This window comes from Tasmannia lanceolata, unplaced genomic scaffold (assembly GCF_043159265.1).
Source record: "Tasmannia lanceolata isolate RefF3 unplaced genomic scaffold, GAP_Taslan_0.1 ptg000015l, whole genome shotgun sequence".
Taxonomy (NCBI): Eukaryota; Viridiplantae; Streptophyta; class Magnoliopsida; order Canellales; family Winteraceae; genus Tasmannia; species Tasmannia lanceolata.
Window position 1 is genome coordinate 40,779,932 of NW_027518692.1, and position 18,578 is coordinate 40,798,509.

At 39.8% G+C, this 18,578-nt stretch overlaps 1 protein-coding gene across 1 annotated transcript; it reads left to right on the top strand.

Moving 5' to 3' along the window:
- The first annotated feature begins 556 nt into the window (after positions 1–556).
- On the top strand, positions 557–4,080 carry LOC143847267 (protein TIFY 9-like). Its single transcript, XM_077356045.1, has 6 exons — positions 557–802; positions 1,679–1,883; positions 2,021–2,108; positions 2,203–2,323; positions 2,434–2,491; positions 3,815–4,080. The coding sequence occupies exons 1-6, from the start codon at positions 700–702 to the stop codon at positions 3,894–3,896; spliced, it is 657 nt and encodes a 218-aa protein (XP_077212160.1). The 5' UTR covers positions 557–699; the 3' UTR covers positions 3,897–4,080.
- The last annotated feature ends 14,498 nt before the right edge of the window (positions 4,081–18,578 follow it).

Genomic DNA, 18,578 nt, shown 5'->3' on the forward strand with positions numbered 1-18,578 from the left:
AGTATGTTAGTTTATAACATTTTTATATATTGAAATTGCATCAAGTTGATTAGGGACACCCATCATCAGTGTATCAATGACTAAAGAGGGGGTGATGTTGGAGTAGGGCGGGGCGGGGATTTTGTCCCCGAAGGATGCTGGGAGGGGAAGGGGAGTAGATATTCCCCGCGGGGAGGGGAAGGGGATTCCCCACCATCCCCGCAAAGGAGAGGGAAGGGGAGGGGGGAAATTCCCCGCAAAGGGAAAGGGGTAGGGGACCCCAACATCCGGCCCCGACCCGCCCCGTTGCCAGCCCTATTTCCACGTGCCCGAATTTAAAAATAAGATTACCCAATCCTCACCGTTCATTCAGATTGGATAAAAATTTAAAATGCCCCATCAGTCCTTCATTTATTCATTCCTCATTAAAGCGGTATTTCCGTCTTTTCGTTTCCCTTGTACGAAAGTAGTAGAGAACAGTGTAGTAATTTCGTATTCTACCCTCTTCAATGCAACTCATGGAATTCATGTGCTCTCTCTCGATATGTCGATTTTTTCGGTACTCTCGCCCTAGTTTTTCTCGTGTTTGATAACACGTGTTTCTTCGCCGCTCCTTTCCATTTAAAAGAAGAGCTCTTTTTTATTTTTTTTCCAGAGAATTTTATTTTCTCCTCAAGAACTTGAAATACCCATTCGAAGAGGAGAAGAGAGAAAAAAGCAATGTCTAGGGCTAAGGTTGAGCTCGATTTCTTCCGAACCGAGAAGCAGAACGCAGAGATCCATTTCTTCGAAAAGCCTCTGGATCACAAAAGAACTATCCGAGGTAATCGATCTTCGCTTTTGGATTTTTTTTTTGTTGAGATTCTCTTTCTTCCTTCTTTTTCCGTTTCTAAACACTAGTTCTGCTATAGGCATTCGATTTTCTTATATATTTTTTCTGATTTTCTTAATTTTTTGTCTTTCTCCATTTCTAAACACTAGTTCTGTTACAGGCAATTAGATCTTCTCTGACCTTTCTATTTTTTTTTTTTGGTAGATCCTGTTGTTTTTTCTCCTTTTCTAAACACTAGTTCTGCTACAGGCATTCGATCTTTGCTTCTTTTTTTTTTTCTTTTTTTTGAGATCCTGTTGTTTTTCTCCGTTTCTAAACATTAGTTCCGCTACAGGCCTTCGATCTTCGCTTTCTGATTTTTTTTGTTTTAATTTTTTGTTGAGTTCCTGTTGTCTTTATCCGTTTCTAAACACTAGTTCTGTTACAGGCATTCGATCTTCTCTTTCTGATTTTTTTTTAGTGTTTTTTTTTTTTTTTTGGTGAGATCCTCTTGCCTTTCTCCGTTTCTAACCCTAGTTCTGCTACAGGCACTCGATCTTTTTTTTTTTTTAAGGAGTTCGATCTTCTCTTTCCGATTTTTGTACGTTTTTTTGGTGAGGTCCTGTTGTCATTATCCGTTTCTAACCCTAGTTCTGCTACAGGTATTCGATATTTTTTTTTTAAGGAATTCGATCTTCTCTTTCCGATTTTTTTTACTTTTTTTTGGTGAGATCCTGTTGTCCTTATCCGTTTCTAACCCTAGTTCTGCTACAGACATTCGATCTATTTTTTTAAGGAGTTCGATCTTCTCTTTCCGATTTTTTTACTTTTTTTTTTTGTTGAGATCCTGTGGTCATTATCCGTTTCTAAACCCTACTTCTGCTACAGGCATCCAGAACGCGATTTCTAGAATCGATCCCAAGCTCCTAAAGTCATTAATCGCTTCCGGAGTAGCGAACGGAGGCCTTGACGGAAAATCGTCGGAAAACAACGTCTTGTCGAGGCACGAAGTGGTTTTCCGTCAAAACGGAGTGGCAACTCAGAAAAATCGGAGACTCAGTTCGCCGTTGCCTCTCTTGAGTCCAGTTTTCCGGTACGCTTTATTTTTGTTTTGCACACATCTAAAAACTAAGTACCAAAATGTAGATCTTTAGTAGAGATTTTAATTCCGCAAATATTCAAGTTTTCCTCTTTATTTATGTATTTTTTTTATTTGAATCTATTTTTCAGACCAGGTACTGAAAATCCTTCAGGATCAGCTCCGCTAACGATATTCTATAATGGAACGGTCACAGTCTTTGATGTTCTTCAACATCAGGTTCGTTTTTTTAATTCTTCTTCTTCTTCTGCCTCAAATAAATCAAAATTCTCTATCTAATCTATTTTTTTTCCCATTTTTTGTTTTCATTTAGGCTGAGAGAATCATTAAGATGGCAGAAAAAGGAAATATCCGTACTCCCGAACCGTCCGATCTGAAGATCTCCGATTCTTCCATCGACGGTCAGGAACTTCTGGAGAAACTTAACGGAGGAGGTAAGAGGTCTTCTGTTACTAATTTAACTAAAAATGGCAAATTATTTGACGCTGTTTGTGGAAACCGTTTCCTTCCTAAAATTTGAAATTATTTTTGTTGTTATTTGCAGACCTGCCTATTGCGAGAAAGCACTCGTTACAGAGGTTCCTGGAAAAGCGCAAGGAGAGGTACTCGTTATTAACTTCTGTTTGTTTTTTCCATGAATTTTGTTTTTCTACTGATGGTTATACTAATATTCCATGAAATTTTTTTTCTTGGCCCCCAAGTATGGAAACATGTTTCCTTTGGGCTAGTGTTATAGCCACCCACGGATTTAGGCACTAATTAATGTAAGCTTGGATTTTTAATACGCTGTTCTATTAAAGGCATTTTAAAATTTTGTCATTTTCTAAATAGAGTGAGGGTAAAGTTGGCCAAAAAAAACCATGTTTAACTCGTTCAAAACGTGTTTTTTCCTAAAGAAAACGGAGTTTTTTCATTATAAAACCATTAGTTTTTTGGAAAAAAAATAGCCATTTAAAATGGAGTTTAATTAGGGGTGGCAAAATTGGCCGAACCGGAACCGAGCCGACACCGAACCGAAAATTCAGTTTTGGTTTGGGGATCAAACCGAACCGAAACCGAATATCTCCAATAATTATGAGTAAGGGGTGGTAAAATTGGCAGAACCTAAACCGAACCGAAAATTCGATTTTGGTACGGTTTTACCAAACCGAACCATTGCCACCCCTAAGTTTAATGGAGTTTTGTTAACTATGTCATGGATTGCAGGAAAAATTTTAGTGGCAGAAAATTTTTTCTTTGAAACTTTTTTCCTTCACACTATTTAGATGTAAATGAGATGGTCAGGGCTTATCTTAAAAGAATATTATGATTGAAGCGTGGTGGTGCAACTGTGCAAGTAGTTTTCATTTCATGTGTATTCAAAATCGTATATTCAAACAATAGAACAACTAGAAATTCTGGAAAAGGTTTTCCAAACTTTTCCAGAAAATTCCTACAATCCAAAGAGTGTGTAATAAAAACAAAGGGAAAAAAAATCCCCCGAATTTTGCACCCAATTTTTTTTTATACGGTATGTATGTACATGCACATGAACGTATTTTTAAATATATAATTGGACGCATAGAAAAAAAAATTCCACAAAAAAGCACGTGGGTTGGAGCAATTAGGTTGACGGGTTGAACCATCTCTCATTAAATTATGGTCATTTATATACACAAGCGAAATGATATATTCCCCCCTTTTTCTTCCTCGGGCCACCTTTTTGTAGCGTAAAAGGGTAGTCCACTCCTAAATAGTAAATGGAACAAATATTTCACTTCCCTTAATTTATTGCGAAGAACATTCATTAGGTTTGTTTGGTGAGTCGGCATGACCTGTGTTCTTTCTTCTTATGTTATAGAAGTCTTTTCCTCTTTTCTTCTAGGTTTCTTAATATGATAAAGAGGAAATTTTGGTAACGGCACCCCTGCCTTTGAAATTTGCAGGTTGACTTCCGCTGCACCCTACTCGAGTGCTGCTTTTCCAAACGAAGACAAGAAGAAGTTCATGGAGATCGTTGGAGCGTAGTGGGGCCCACCCACTTCCCTAGTTGTGTCGGGCTAACTTTAACCTCTACTGTTATTAGTATTATTTTACTTGTTATTAGTATTATTTTACTATCGCATATACTCTGGTCGATGGTGTATACATGCAAGTTAAGAGTTTGTTCTGAATCCACATTTATAGTAATCTAGATTTTTTGTTTCTTCTTTATGATAATTCCCCCTTACGTCGATTGCATCAATTAGAACCGTGGGAGCATGATTTTTAATGAGATATCTAGTGAAGTGATATATGCGGCCCTTTTTCTTCCTCTCCCTTGGGCCACCCTCCTCCACTCTATTCTATGGCTACTCCGTTACACTACGAGGAGCTGGCCGGGGGAATAAAATGGGGGTAAATATATAATTATATTTCATTTCCCATCCTATTTGGAGTTAAAGTTTTGGGTCGGGCCCTACCCGAACCCGTCTAGTTTTACCCGATTTCGGCTCAGGTTGGGTTGGCCTTACCTTGGACTGGGTCGGGAAAAAGCCACAGGATTTAATTCCGGGTTGGGTATGGATGGAGGCAACCCGACCCTTACTAAATAAGATCATGTCCCCTTAATACAATGGTGATTTTCTTTAACCCGACTCAGAACCTGAACTCAATATTCACTTCTTTTTTTTTAAATTTTTGTCACGTGCCAACAATAACCCGGCTCAGACCTATTTGAAAATAGGGTTATACAAGTTGGATTAGGCTTGATAGGTTTGGATTGGGTTAAGGTTGACTCTCCTCAACCTCAGGCGTGCGTTTAGTTGGGTTAGGGTTAGGGGTTGAGGTAATGTTACCTTAGGTTGGGTTGAGTTTGACTCTCCCCCATCCCCTCAACCTAACGTTTTGGTTGAGTTAGGTTAGGAACTTAGGATTAGGGTTTTAGTAATGCTACCTTGGCTTGGGTTAGGCTTGAGAGGTTTGGGTTGGGTTAAGGTTGACTCTCTCCAACCTAAGGTTTGCGTTGAGTTGGTGTAGGATTGGTGTAATATAATAATTAATAAATCTTTATAAAGTATTAAAAAGTAAAAGATAACACAAACAATAAATTTAACTGATTTCAACTAAAAAAATCTATTACAACTATTTTTTCAAGCCTCAGGAAAGTTTGCTCAACTCTCCTGGGCAAGTTTTCATGTTTTGAGAACTTTAAATCCAATAAACCAATTCATTACTAAAAGATCAGAGAGAGAGAGAGAGACAGAGAGAGAGAGAGAGAATTTTAAAGTTATTCACACTCTGATAGTTAAAAAAAAGATTGAAATGAGGGTTGGAAAGGTTGAGAGATAAAGAGAGAAAGATTGAGAAAGAGAAGGATATAAACATACCTCCGCAGTTGAATATCCGAACATGGAAGAAACAATAACCCAAAAAATCGTCTCGAGATTGAAGATGGGAGAATGAAACCCCAATCGAAGTTCTTTCTCGAAATTAAGGGTTTTGCGCAAATAAAAAGGGGAGAATTCATTTTTAGGTATATCACGTTTTTAGTTTTGAAAAAAAAAGGCAAGTGATAAATTAGAATTCGTTTTTAAGTAAAACACGTTTTCAGTTTCGCACAAAAAAAGGCGAGTGATAAATTAGCCCCCTGTTTTTACTTAGAACAGCCCTCTCTAGTGAATTTATGACTACTCTTTTACACTGTATGGGGCTGTCCTGTGTAAAAAAGGAGTGGATGTATCACACGCCAACAAAAATGGCATGAATCGGTTTTTATAAAAAGCAAAGATACGATTTAGCAAAAAAGTTGAAAGGAGCAACTTCCCCATTCATTGCAAAATCAGGAAATAAAAGGGGCCAATAGGGTAGTTTAGAAATTTAAACTAATAGGAGAAAAAAAATCATATTTTTTAGGGGGGGCATTCGCCCCCCCTTGCCCCCCCTCCTGAATCCGTCCGTGGGTTGAGGTAATGCTACCTTAGGTTGGGTTAGGATTGGCCTCAACCAAACACAATCTAGCCCGCATTGCAGAGAGGTGCAACTCGCGTTGATTTTTGGGAATTCAGGTTGAGCTCTTACTATGAATTTGGGCTGCGTTCGGACTGATTCTAATCCATTTTTAGCAAAAGCTCAATCCGACCCAACCCGAGTTGCACCCTCTAATTTCTACAATCTTGAGGGCGGGTACATTATAAATCGGACTCATATTGAAGCTGGAGTAGAAAAGCTAATAAAAGTAAACTCTGGATGTATAATCAAGGGTTAGAACCAAATATGAAAGTTTCCTGTAAACGGAGAACACGGGTCGAACGTAGTATATTTTGTACCCCAAAATTGCAACTATTGTTAAAAAGTTTTGTCCTTTGGCTTGATTCAAATATTATGTAGATGATGTCATCTGTTCAGAATGAGTCCACAGAAGGAATTTTTCTAGTCAAAGCCTTTATGGACTATCTCATCGTCTCTTCCTGTTCTCACCTCGCTTCCTCCTTCAAATATCTGCCTAGTGAGTGGATATTGTCTACCCAGCCAATTATCAAAGCTTTGAATCTTGAGATTCAATGGTGCAATGAGGGTTTATCCAGCATGGAGAGAACTCAATCGACCCCCTTTCTTTTTCAGGAATTTTTTTCCAAATAGAGTGTTACATCTTTCTCCCGCAAAATCATAGCTCAGTTAGTTGAGGTTTTGTATCTCAATCTTGATGTGGCAAAATTCAATCCCATCTTACCAACACAAAAAAAAAAAAACAATGGTAAATGCGTCGTTTTGCTACGGGTTGAAGGTGCAAGGCTTTAAGGTTTGTATGTGAATTGATACTGGGACTGGTGTGGAAGGCTATGGTTGGGAAACGATGGTTGATGTGGTGTTAAGGCTGAAGTTTAGAAGGGAGAAGAGGGTGGTTAGAAAAGGTGAATATAGGCTCTCTGGTGACGGTTCACCAATGTAAAAAACGAAGAGCAGCATATGGCTCTTTTGGGTGCAATGGCAACAAAGGCAACAACTTTGATCGACCAAAGCTAAATTTTATTTCCAATAAAAGAAGATGATATTGCTTACAAGAATAGTCTATTTATAAACTTGCAAAGACAAATCCTATTCAAACTTAAATTAGTTTCATAATAAAACAAGGAAACTCAAAAGTACTTCCTAAAACTCTAACCCCTAAACTCAAACCAAAATCTAAAAATCCTAGAACTCCATATGTCCAAGACTCAAAGAATCTCTCCTACACTTTATTTCCTAAAATCTATCCCCATCAACCTATCAAAACAAGTTTCCCTATTTCATCACAAAAGAAATAATAATGAAACTCAAATTACTAATTTTCTTTCTCCTCATGGCAGTGGAAGCTATGCAAACGGTAGATCAAATGGTGCTTGGATCTTCTGTCGATCCGGGGCGATCGGCCTTTGGATGGTACTTCTCTTCCATAGTCTGGGCTTGATCGGCGATATCCCTTGTCGAATTGTTGATCTGATGGTGCTGGATGATCCTATCAAGGTCTTGGTGATCTTGATCGTTGATCTTTGCAATTTGGAGGGATCGATGAACCTTCATCACATTTCAACCATGTTGTACGTTTTTGAGTTTTGATCTCTTCAAATGGATCTTGACCTTTTGGCTTATATTTGATGTGATTTCAATTTTGTCGAAAATTGGATCGGAGAAAGTCTTTCAGATTTCTTAATTTTTTATTTTGAACTTGCATTTTTTTTATGGGTAAGCTAGGGTTAGGCGGACCCCTACCAGATATATTAATAAACAGAAATATACATCAATAAGAACAAATAACAACCCCTAATGTTGTGTTCTCTTGTTTCCTTTCCCGTTGGGTTTCCGGGGAAACCCCTGTATTTTTCTGTGGAAATTGATATTTGTGGTGTTCTTTTAATTTCCTCGGAAACTATTTTATCAAACGTGGAAAATGAAATAATTACGTGGAAAAGACTTTTCCGCGACTTTTCTCCCATCCCATTTCCGTTACAAACTATCGGAAAACCCTACTTTCTCTCAAGTTTCCCCGATCGTAGCTGTGTGGAGAAAAAAAAGAAGACAAACAACTTTGTCGTCTCCATCCTCCCACTGTGGCGAAAAAGCCTCATCTCCGACCTCGCTCACGGTACATCCTCTCACTCTCTCTTCTCTGTTTCTTGTCTCTCTTCCCCATTCTTTCATTTTTTTTTTTGAAACCCTTGTGCTCATCTTCTCCAATCTGAAATAGGGTTTCTATAAACCTGATTTAGTAAATCTGAAATAGGGTTTCTATAAATAGCTCTGTAAAATTGATTTGAGAAATCCTATTTCATGTTTTTGAGAAACCCTATTTGAGAATATTTAGAGAAACCCTATTTCGGGTTTCATAAAATTGAAATAAAGTTTCATTCTCCCTCTTTTCCGAGTCTAAGAACCGATAATCCAAGCTCTAGGTTTGTTGGGTTTTTTTTAGATTTAGGGATTTTTTTATTGCGGGTTTTGGTTGCTTTTTTTTAAAAAACTTTTTATGCTAAAAATAGGCATAAAAAGAGTTTGTTGGTATGTCTTTGCTTGGGGGTTTCTGTACAATGCATTTTGCTAGTGTTTATTTTTGTGATTTTGTTGTACTGAGTGTGGACCCCGATCCGAGGACGGTGCCGAGGGACGCGAGATCCCACCTGCAATCCTCAAAGATCTCCACAACGTGAAGGAGAGCTCTGCCAAGGAACTCTCGAAACGGATGCCACCCTCACAGCATAGCATGAGTGGCGATAGAAAAAGAAAGAGATACATCCTGATCCGGAGCCAGGGCTCGAAACCGAGATATATCTGAAAATAACTCAGAGTCGCCATCCATGGACACGCCATGGAACCAAAAACAAATGTTCTGTTTGCAATGGATAACCAGAGATACAAAAGGTCCGTGCCTGATGACGAATGGAGAAGGTCCGAAGAGCGCCCCCAATTCGCCCGAGTGCGAACACTTGGTCTCTTATGCCATTTATTATTAACCTTGAAGAGTTTTAGGCGAAAATCAAGTGAAATGGGAACAATCCTCAGGAGTCGTTTACCTAAGCATGCATTTCCTGAGAATACAAATGATAAGCACACAAAATAAAATAAAAGATGTGTCGCCTAATGATTGCTAGGCTATGAGTGACATACCTAACTGGTGTCTAAGTTCTGGTGGACGAACACATGCATGCTACAGCTAAAGGTATAGGTCTGCACAAGAAAGCAAGAAAACATAGCAAAACAAACGATGACTACACAACAAATCCTAAGACTCTAAATGATTAGCCCGAGTCCTCGGATGGTCTGGTATTCATCCAAAGAAGCCTACGTATCCCCGCCTCCACGAGAATCAAGGCAACGTAGTTCTTCGCGCCTATTCTAAGCTATGATGCCTAAGACACCTAGGCCTCTATCTTAGACTCGATCTAAAAGACCGGACTAGTTATTAAAGTTTCTTGTACGATCATTTAAATTCCAGTGAATTGTAGATTTTAGGACACCCTATATGCCCTAACTAAATGCAGGTTAGCCCTAAGCTAATGCAGGTGGTTCCTACAACCTACGTGTAACTAGGCTGTACGCCCTAAGGAAAACAATAGGATTGCTAACGTATCCAAGACCTAGTCATCAGTCGGCGATGTGAATCGCCAACTGACCGGACGGAGACGCTCCTAGCTAGGACAGACTCCTAACTCTAACACAAACACACAACAAGCACACAACAAAAGACAAGCTCCTAACTCTAAAACAAAACAAACAAGCACACAACAAATAAAAGACAAACTCCTAACTCTAAAACTCTCTATCTAGGACAAACTCCTAACTCTAGAGGAAGATCTTGTTGAAAATAAGGTTTTAAAGAAAAAAAGGTTAAAATATATTTATTTACAAAGTTTGGCTGGACCTGAGATAAGAATCCCAAGCTGCACTACGTACCTCGTGGAAGAGGATCAAGCCAACGTAGTTCGAAACGAACTCTCAAACTACGCTTCTAAAAGAAACACTCACACTTCAGATTTTTTAAGGTTTTTTATATTTTCAAATGTTTTTGATATTTTTAAAGTTTTCAAGTGTTTTTGAGTTTTAAATTTCTAATGTTTTTGGATTTTAAAGCTTTTCCAATGCTCAGGATCTTTAGATGAATTCACTCTTACGGAGAACAAACAAGCATAACCATAAACTAGGGCAAAGCCCTAAAGCAAAAAGGGAAAACCCCAAACAAGCAACTAACGCCTCAAAGAGACGAACCACAACAAGAAAGATAGCGCCCCAAGAAGAGAGAAAACGATCCAAGATCCCAAGCAAGCAAAGCTCTAACAAGACTGAGTTAGTCTCTAATCAAAGTGAAGAAAAAGGTTATCAAATAAACTTAGATTTCCATTCAATTATTATAAAAATAAATCAAGTGTTAAGCAAAGAAGAATTTTCAATTAAAAAAAATACACAACCTATAGCAATCATAAAATGATAAACAACATAAATTAGTCCAGACCAGCCGCTGGATAGCCTAATAAAGCAAAAATAATATCAAACACTTCTATGCCCAACCACAAACATCACCCCAATATGGGGATGAAATCAGATGATGCTAAAGTAATCATCTGATATCATAATACACAAAATAATATTTCTAATCCCGCCTTGAAATCAGACAGTACTCATGTCGATAATATCGAATAGAGTAGTCATCTGATCTCCTTCTTTCATAAAACAATTTATTTAAATAAAATTTAAACAAATATGATAAGCTTCAAAATAATCTCACCTGAACAGTCCATTCATTATTGTCTTCAGAACCTAACTCAATGCTTAAGATAAGAAGAGTATTAGAAATATCAAAAGATTATGATAATTCCAATTAGTAAAAAATTTCAGTGCATACAGGGGACATCAACTTGTGCAGATCCAAGTGCGAAGCAGTGAGCAACAAAACATAAAGACGGGCTCCAAGTAACCTTATCATTGCCCAGAGAAGGGTTCTTTTTTAAAAAAAAATGGTTAAAGAAAATCCAAAAGGTTGGGTAGGCCTACTAAACAAAAGAGGGGAGCGCTACTTAAAGTTTAAAACAAATTGTTCAAAAGAACCTTATAAAAGGGAAAGACCTGAACAGTAGAAGAAAATATCTCAAAGAGTTTGTCTTCACAAACAGTGCTAACACTTTAATGAAATCAAAATGAGATTATAACCTTCATGAGAATGAAATGGAGCCCATTCAATTTACAAAGAAATTTCCACAATTAATTAATACTCAATGCCTATCGCATACCCTATATTAGCCACATCAGCCAAATCCATGTTCTGGCTATGAATTAGCAAGAAGAACAGGGAACATGAGATTAGAACCATAACCTAGCATCAAACATCTTACGAATCTATATACCAGCATCATTCAATCATAGAGATGACTAAAATAAGGACAGCCACACGAATTCCAAACCAAAACAGGAGCAGATTAAGATTTTACCTGAAATATGCAATTGAATTGATAACACCTTAGTCCTCTTTTTCTCTTCTTAGTCTCCTCTTGCTCCAGCAACGATTTGGTGATGAAGATTCAAGGAGATGACGACCAAACAAGGTGAAAAGGGATAGATCTGCGATGGGAGAAATGGGCAGAAATGGGGGGAAATGGTTTTAATGGTGGTAAAAGGGGTTTGGGTATTGGGTTTTAGAGAGGAAAAAGATGGAGATGGGTTTGAGGGTGGGGATGGGTCGGATTTTTGGGTTAGAGGTGGTTTGGGTAGATCCGACGGGCGTGGGGGCTCTGATCGGAGAAGAGGAGATGGGTGAGGGTTTGATGGAGGTAGAAGTGGGTTTGAGATGGTGGGTCGAAACAGAGGGTTAGAAAAATGGTGGAGATGGAATGGGTTTAGTGGGGGTTTTATTGGGGAAATGGGAATGAGAAGCGGCTCACAACGGAGGTGGCCGGCCGGAGTTGCAGAGGCTAGAATGGGTGGAGAAAAAAAATGGTCGGTGATGGTAGCTTGCCGGAGATGAGGCCGGAGGTGGTGCGGCTGCGATGGAGGAAAGGGTCGGTGGTCGGAGGTGGCACGGCCGGAGTAGATGGAGGATAGTGGTGGAAATGGGTGGCTGAGATTGAAGATGGTGGATGGCGGCTCCTCCTCTTCCCCTCTCTCGATTTCTCCTTCTCTCTATTTTTCTAACAAAAATGGGAAAACCGCTTTTGCTTTTCTTTGCAAGAAGAATCAAATGGGGTTTGAGGTGGATCTTGACAGGTAGAAGGTTGAAATTAAAATGGTGGCTTGGCTGATATGGTGGAGGGGGTTTGATGGAGAAGATGATGGTGGTGCCGGATTCCGGTGGTTGGATTCCGGTGGCCGAGGTTGGAAGAGGGGTTGCCGGATTTGCAGAGAAATAGGAGGTGACTGATGGTGGTGGGTTTGGGTGAAAGGAAATGGGGTTTTGAGGGAGGAGATGAGCGAAGAAGGAGGCCGGATTCTGCTGTAGCGGTGGTTGAGATGGGGGCTTAGGGAAGAAAATTGAAATGGGTTTGGGGTAAATAAAATGGGCGGAAATGGACCTTGGGAATCTGGAGCTCCGGTGACACATCGGAGAAGATGGAGGCGATGGTTGCACAATCCCCCCCTTCTGCTCTGCAAGCCTCCTTCCTTTCTTCCTACTTCTCTCTCTCTCTCTCTCTCTGCGCGATTTTTCTAGCGACTATGGAAATCCACCTCTAGTATTTCGAAAATGCGGGTTTTGGTGGCCGGCCGGAGGATTTGAGGGGCGGAGATCCAGCGGATCTGCCGGAGAAGAAGGCAAACCCTTCTCTCCCTCTCTTGCAGCTGCCGAAATCTCTCCACCCTCAACCCTAATTCGCTGCCTTATTTAGGGAAATGATAAATTCGCACCCCCCCCATCCTCCATGGACAGCCCTCCCTAATCCATTTACAAACATTTTTTGTACTAGCAAGGGGGGGGGGGGGGTCCCAAGCAAAAAATAGCGGTAAATACTTGCTTTTTTTCTCCACAAATCCTAGGCCTTCATTTTACCTCTTGCATTGGATGGCTAGGATCAAAAGAAGACTAACCACCTAGGAAGCTTCCTAAGATTCCCCCTAACTGATTTTGATACACACTAATCCGCATACCCCCGTATCTCCCTGGACAACCCATTATGGCAAATTTGAACTGGCTTTTTTAGGTTCCAGAGCACCCCCTCTTCAGGCTAAAACGCTACCCCTCCGAACTTGTACCACGAAACTTTCTGAGGTTTGCTCGCTGGGCAAATTAGCTCGGATTTCGACGAAATTTTACGGGGACTTAAGGGGGATCCTAACCTAGCTTAGGGTGAAATTAGGGACCCTGAAACACTCATCTGATGGAATTTTTATTCAAAATGATAGCTTGGGGTACGGTCAAAATGGGGTGTCTACACTGAGCTTTGTGAGTTTAACCCTATTTCATTTCCTTGAAATACGGTTTTTCGAAATCGAAAGGTACTGAGATTTTTTTTTGGATCTTGGTGGTGGGTATGTTTGATTCCTTTATTTTGGTGTTATTTTTGTGTTATATAAATTTTTGTGATTGAAACCTCTGTTTTTCTCTGTTATTTTTGAAATGTTGGCATCATTCTGCATATCAGTTTGTCACAGTTTCTATTTAACAGGTTTCTATTGAGTTTCCCTTCAACGAAACGCATATTTCTGTAGTTTCTCTGAGGTTTTTGTCAGGTTTTTTTCCCTTCACTTTCCTTTCTGCCACATCAGTTTACTTCCCTTCATTTCCCTTTCCTTTCCTTTTCCGATGAGAGAACAGAGCATAACAGACAAGGGGAAAGCAACAAAAGGATAAACCAGAGGCTAAAGAGCCTACAAAGAAGAACAAAAGATGCAACAAGAGAGAACCAAAGCTAACCAGCCCATCCTAAGCCGGGGCTTTTGTTTGCTGTTGGGACAGTGGGTACATGAGGATTATTGGTGGTGATTTTTGGGTTCTTGGTTCTCTCTTGTTTTTAGTTTGAACTTGCATTTTGACATCTCTATAAAAAGGTTATTCTGACGTCTCTATTGAAGGTTCTGCCAGCTCGATCAAAATGACGATGGTTTTGTCTCTAGTAATGAACTCTTTCATAGTTTTCCCATGACTTCACGTCTGATCTCAACCTTTTCAAAAGAATAAATTTAATCATGGCGTCCACCTAACTTAGCTACTCCAACCATGGAAAATCCAATGATACTATACATTGCGGATATTATAGGCAATGGATATGTCCTTTGAGGCTCAATGAATGCAAGGAAAATGAATTGTATTACCTAATTTGTACCCTTGTTAGCACTGAATTAAGATATTCTCCATAGAGAAAATTTATTTAGTCTTGATCTCTGCCACTTAGAAATTAAGGCAAGAAATTAAGGCATTACTTGCAAGCATATTAATTGCACCTTTTTCTCAAAAGTAAAACTCCTACAAATTTTCATTCTAATTATTTTAGCATTGATCTTTGAAGCTTAGTGTCTATTTCCTTCCCAAGCGGTGGTATTCTGATTTCGCTCCGATCAGAATTACTTTTTTATTGAAATTTTTTATTAGAATTTACTATCCATTTTTTTTTTACTGGCGAATCTGAATAGGATGTCGATTCTGATTTTTTATTCCGACAATCCAAGCGTTTGAGGCAGAACACGCCGGTGAGCACTAGTGAACTAGAAACATTTTACATGTTATTCTGATTCCACCCCAATCGAAGTTAAATTTTTATTAAAATTTCTTATTAGAATTTTTTATCCACTTCATTTACAGGTGAATCTGAATAGGATGCCGATTCTGATTTTTTATTCCGACAGCCCCAAGTGTTTAGGTAGAACATGCCAGGGATCACTAGTGAAAATGCTGGCGGTATATCTGATTCCACGCCTCGATTGGAATTAACTTTTTATTGAATTTTTGTATTGGAATTTTTACCCACTCATCTGGTGAATCCAAACAGATTCTGATTCAAGATTGCGACAATCCAATGTCTGGGGCAGAACGTGTTAGGGACCACTACTATAAACACGCTTATAGAAACACACCTACACACTTAGGTCAGGCTCAACCCGAACCCGATGGGTCCAACCCGATTTTGGCTCGGATTGGGTTGGCATTTCCTCAGGTAGGATTGGGTTAGGGTTGAGGTCTTAGCATCCCGACCTGACCCGAGCCCGACCTCCGTCCTCTAATTTTATCTTGATTTTCTTTGGGTTATCATATTTTTCTGTTTCGCCCAAGGTGAAGCCGAACTAACCTGACTCAACCCAACCCGATTTCAGGTTAGATGGGTTGGGTTAGGGTTAAGGGTGTCAATTTTGGCTCGGTCTCGGAAGCTAGCTCGAGCTCAGCTTGATAAAAGCTTGGCTCAAATCTTTAACGAGCCAAGCCGAGCTGGCTAGCCAGGCTCGTTAAGCTTAACGAGCAGAGCCCGAGCTATGCCAGGCTCGGCTCGGCTCGTTAAGGATTTAATATATTTAAATATATATATATTATATATTAATATATACACTAAAAGGGTTGTCCATGGAGTTAAAGGGGGAGGCAAAATATTTTAATTTTTTTGGGAACCCCATTTGTTACTTGGACCACCCTCCGTAGTGTAAAAAGAGTAGTCAAATTACACTAGATAGGGCTGTCTAGGGATAAGGGTGTCAATTTTGGCTCGGGCTCGGAAGCTCCCTCGAGCTCGGCTCGAATCCTTAACGAGCTGAGCCCGAGTTAGGCCAGGCTCGGCTCGTTAAGGCTCGTTAAGAATTTAATATATTTAAATATATATATTATATATTAGTATATACACTAAAAGGGTTGTCTAGGGAGTGAAAGGGGGAGGCAAAATATGTCACTTCTTTTTTGGAACCCCATTTGTTACTTGGACCACCCTCCTAGTGTAAAAAGAGTAGTAGAAAAACACTAGATAGGGCTGTCCAGGGAAAATGAGGGGTGTAAAATTAATATAATTCGAGCTCGATAAGGCTCGCGAGCCTGGCCGAGCCTGGCTTTTGAGCTTAACGAGCAGAGCCGAGCCGAGCCTGGCCAACCTCGGCTCGGCTCGGCTCGTTTACACCCCTATCTAGGGAAGATGAGGGGTGTGAATATATCAATGCCCTTAATATAACCAGAGCTCGGTAAGGCTCGCGAGCCTGGTCGAGCCCGAGCCCGGCTCGTTTACAACCCTAGTTAGGGTTGAGAGATTTAGAGGCGGGTTGGGCTAGGGTTGAACATCCTCAACCCGAGGCTCAGGTTGGGTTGGTTTGGGTTAGGGTTGAGGGAATGCCATCTCGGGTTGGGTTAGGGTTGGCCTCAACTCGATCCAATAGGGGTGTTAATGGACCCAAACGGTCCTCCGAATCCGAACCTTGATAGACAGGATCTAGGCAGATTAGAAGGATCCCTGGACATATTTTGGATCATCTTCATAAGATCCGAAAAATTTCGGATCGTGATCTAGACATGGCAAAAAAATCCGATGGATAGTCACAATCTGAAGTCCTTTTACTAAAATACCCTTAAGAAATTTCTTATAATAAGTCTTAAAGGAGGGGTATTTTCCATAAAAATGAAGTAAATATTTCTTAGCTTACGACTTTCCACTTCCCCTGTTTTCCAGACATCATTTTCTCTTCCTTTCCTCAATTGGCTTTTCTTTATGTAAACTTGCCACTCAACCTCGATAAAAAGTTATTTTCAACAATAAAATCCTATTTCTCATCAAAATAATGGGTTGTTATTAGATATAGTAACTAATTCTTTTCTGAATTGAGGAAATTTTGGAGTTCATTTCAAATGAAGAAAGCTGAGTTTTTTTGTTGTTTTGTAAGTAGGTCGTATTAGGACCAGGGGTGTAAACGAGCCGAGCCGAGCCTGGCTCGCGAGCCTTACCAAGCTCGGGTGATATTAAGTTCACACCCCTCATCTTCCTTGGACAGCCCTATCTAATGTAATTTGACTACTTTTTTACACTATGGGGGGTGGTCCAAGTAACAAATGGGGTTCCAAAAATGAAGTGACATATTTTGCCTCTCCCTTTCACTCCCTGGATAACCCTTTTAGTGTATATATTAATATATAATATATATATTTAAATATATTAAATTCTTAACGAGCCTTAACGAGCCGATCCTGGCCTAAATCGGGCTCGGCTCGTTAAGCTTAACGAGCCTGGCAAGCCGGTTTCGCTCGGCTCGTTAAGGATTCGAGCCGAGCTCGAGCGAGCTTCCGAGCCCGAGCCAAAATTGACACCCTTAACTAGGACACTCCGATTTGAAATGGATCGTGACCGGGACGCAAGAAGCAGGATCTGAAGAAACTCCGAATCCGATCCGATCGATAAGGGATTTGAGTGGATCGTGACTAGACATAGGTAGATCCGATCCGAAGTGGATCCGTTGACACTCCTACGATCCAACCCGACCAGAGTTGCACCCTTTCAGTGATGCATCAATCTCATGTTCCTCAATTTATTACGTACGGCTGGGGCTAATCATGATCTGAACCATTCATGTAGTAGGGCTCACCTGGATTGTTTATTGCCGAAGATCAGTTGGTCAATCGATCTTAACCGTCCAATCAAGATCCATAAGGGGTCAATCCAAATCGACCCTACATGGATGTGGTTTTTACACTCTGGCATAGCTATGTTGGGACCCACAACATGGATGATATAAATCATATTGATCTAGCAAGTTTACTTAATCACATCTCTCTATGCTCTCCATTCGCCTAATATTTGGATCGTTAGTCTTGTGGGCCCAACTTAGTCAAAAAATCCTTAAATCATTGAATCAGGGAAGCGATATATATATTCTCCCTGCCACCTCCCTCCAGTGTATTTACGACCATGGTTTGAAATTTCGGTTTCGGCATATATTTCAGACCTAGCCGAAACCGAAATTTCAGCCGAAATTCGGTAAAGAATAAAGATGCGCGAAATGTCGTTTTTTTGGGCCGAAATTTAGGCCGAAAGTACCAAAATGAACCAAGGAATAAAGTGAATTTTCTACTCAAATTTGAATTTGCGACATATACAAATAGATTGATAAAAAATTCCCGGAAACGAAATTCTAACATAGGGATTATAAATTCTCCCATTTTCATCCGTTAAATAATGTTTAAGCACGTGGAAAGTCTGTTTTAAATTGTCAAGTAATCTATCCCATTAAATTTACAGGAGAAAGACTTATCATCTCTATAGGATTAGATCCCGAGTTATTGCAAATAAAAAAAAAGGATGAAATTATGGCGAAATTTCAGCTGGAATTTTATAAAGGAATAAAAAAATAATATTTTTTTGAAATTTCGACCAAAATTTGGTAAGTTTCGGTAATTTCGGATTTCGGTCATTTCGGTTTCGTTGTTGACCGAAAAATTTCAGATTTCGGTTGAAATTTAAAACCATGTTTTTGACAACACTTTTTACACAACAAAGAGGGTCGCTTGGGGAAGAAAAGTGGGGCGATACATCTATCATTTTCCCCTTAAATTAGTAAGATTTTCTGAATGTGTCCCATCTATGATGGAACTCACTATTGAACCGTTAGGATTAGCTGGGGCCCACAAAAGAAACTTGTTTTTTAAAGGGAAATGATATATTCTTCCCTTTTTCTTACTTCGTACAACCCCCCTCGAGTTTAAAATAAGGGTGCAACTTTGGTAGGGCTCAACCCGAATTTGGCTCAATATGGGATGCATTTACTTGGGTTGGGTTGGTAAATGTAAACCCGATTTAATTTCGGGTTGCAATAAGG

What these genes read in the sequence shown, in the direction of transcription:
- LOC143847267 (XM_077356045.1), top strand. Translation starts at nt 700, where the DNA reads ATGTCTAGGGCTAAGGTTGAGCTCGATTTCTTCCGAACCGAGAAGCAG. An exon ending in TTGATGTTCTTCAACATCAG is followed by an intron (nt 2,109 to 2,202) that starts GTTCGTTTTTTT and finishes GTTTTCATTTAG; the next exon opens with GCTGAGAGAATCATTAAGAT. An exon ending in GGAGAAACTTAACGGAGGAG is followed by an intron (nt 2,324 to 2,433) that starts GTAAGAGGTCTT and finishes TGTTATTTGCAG; the next exon opens with ACCTGCCTATTGCGAGAAAG.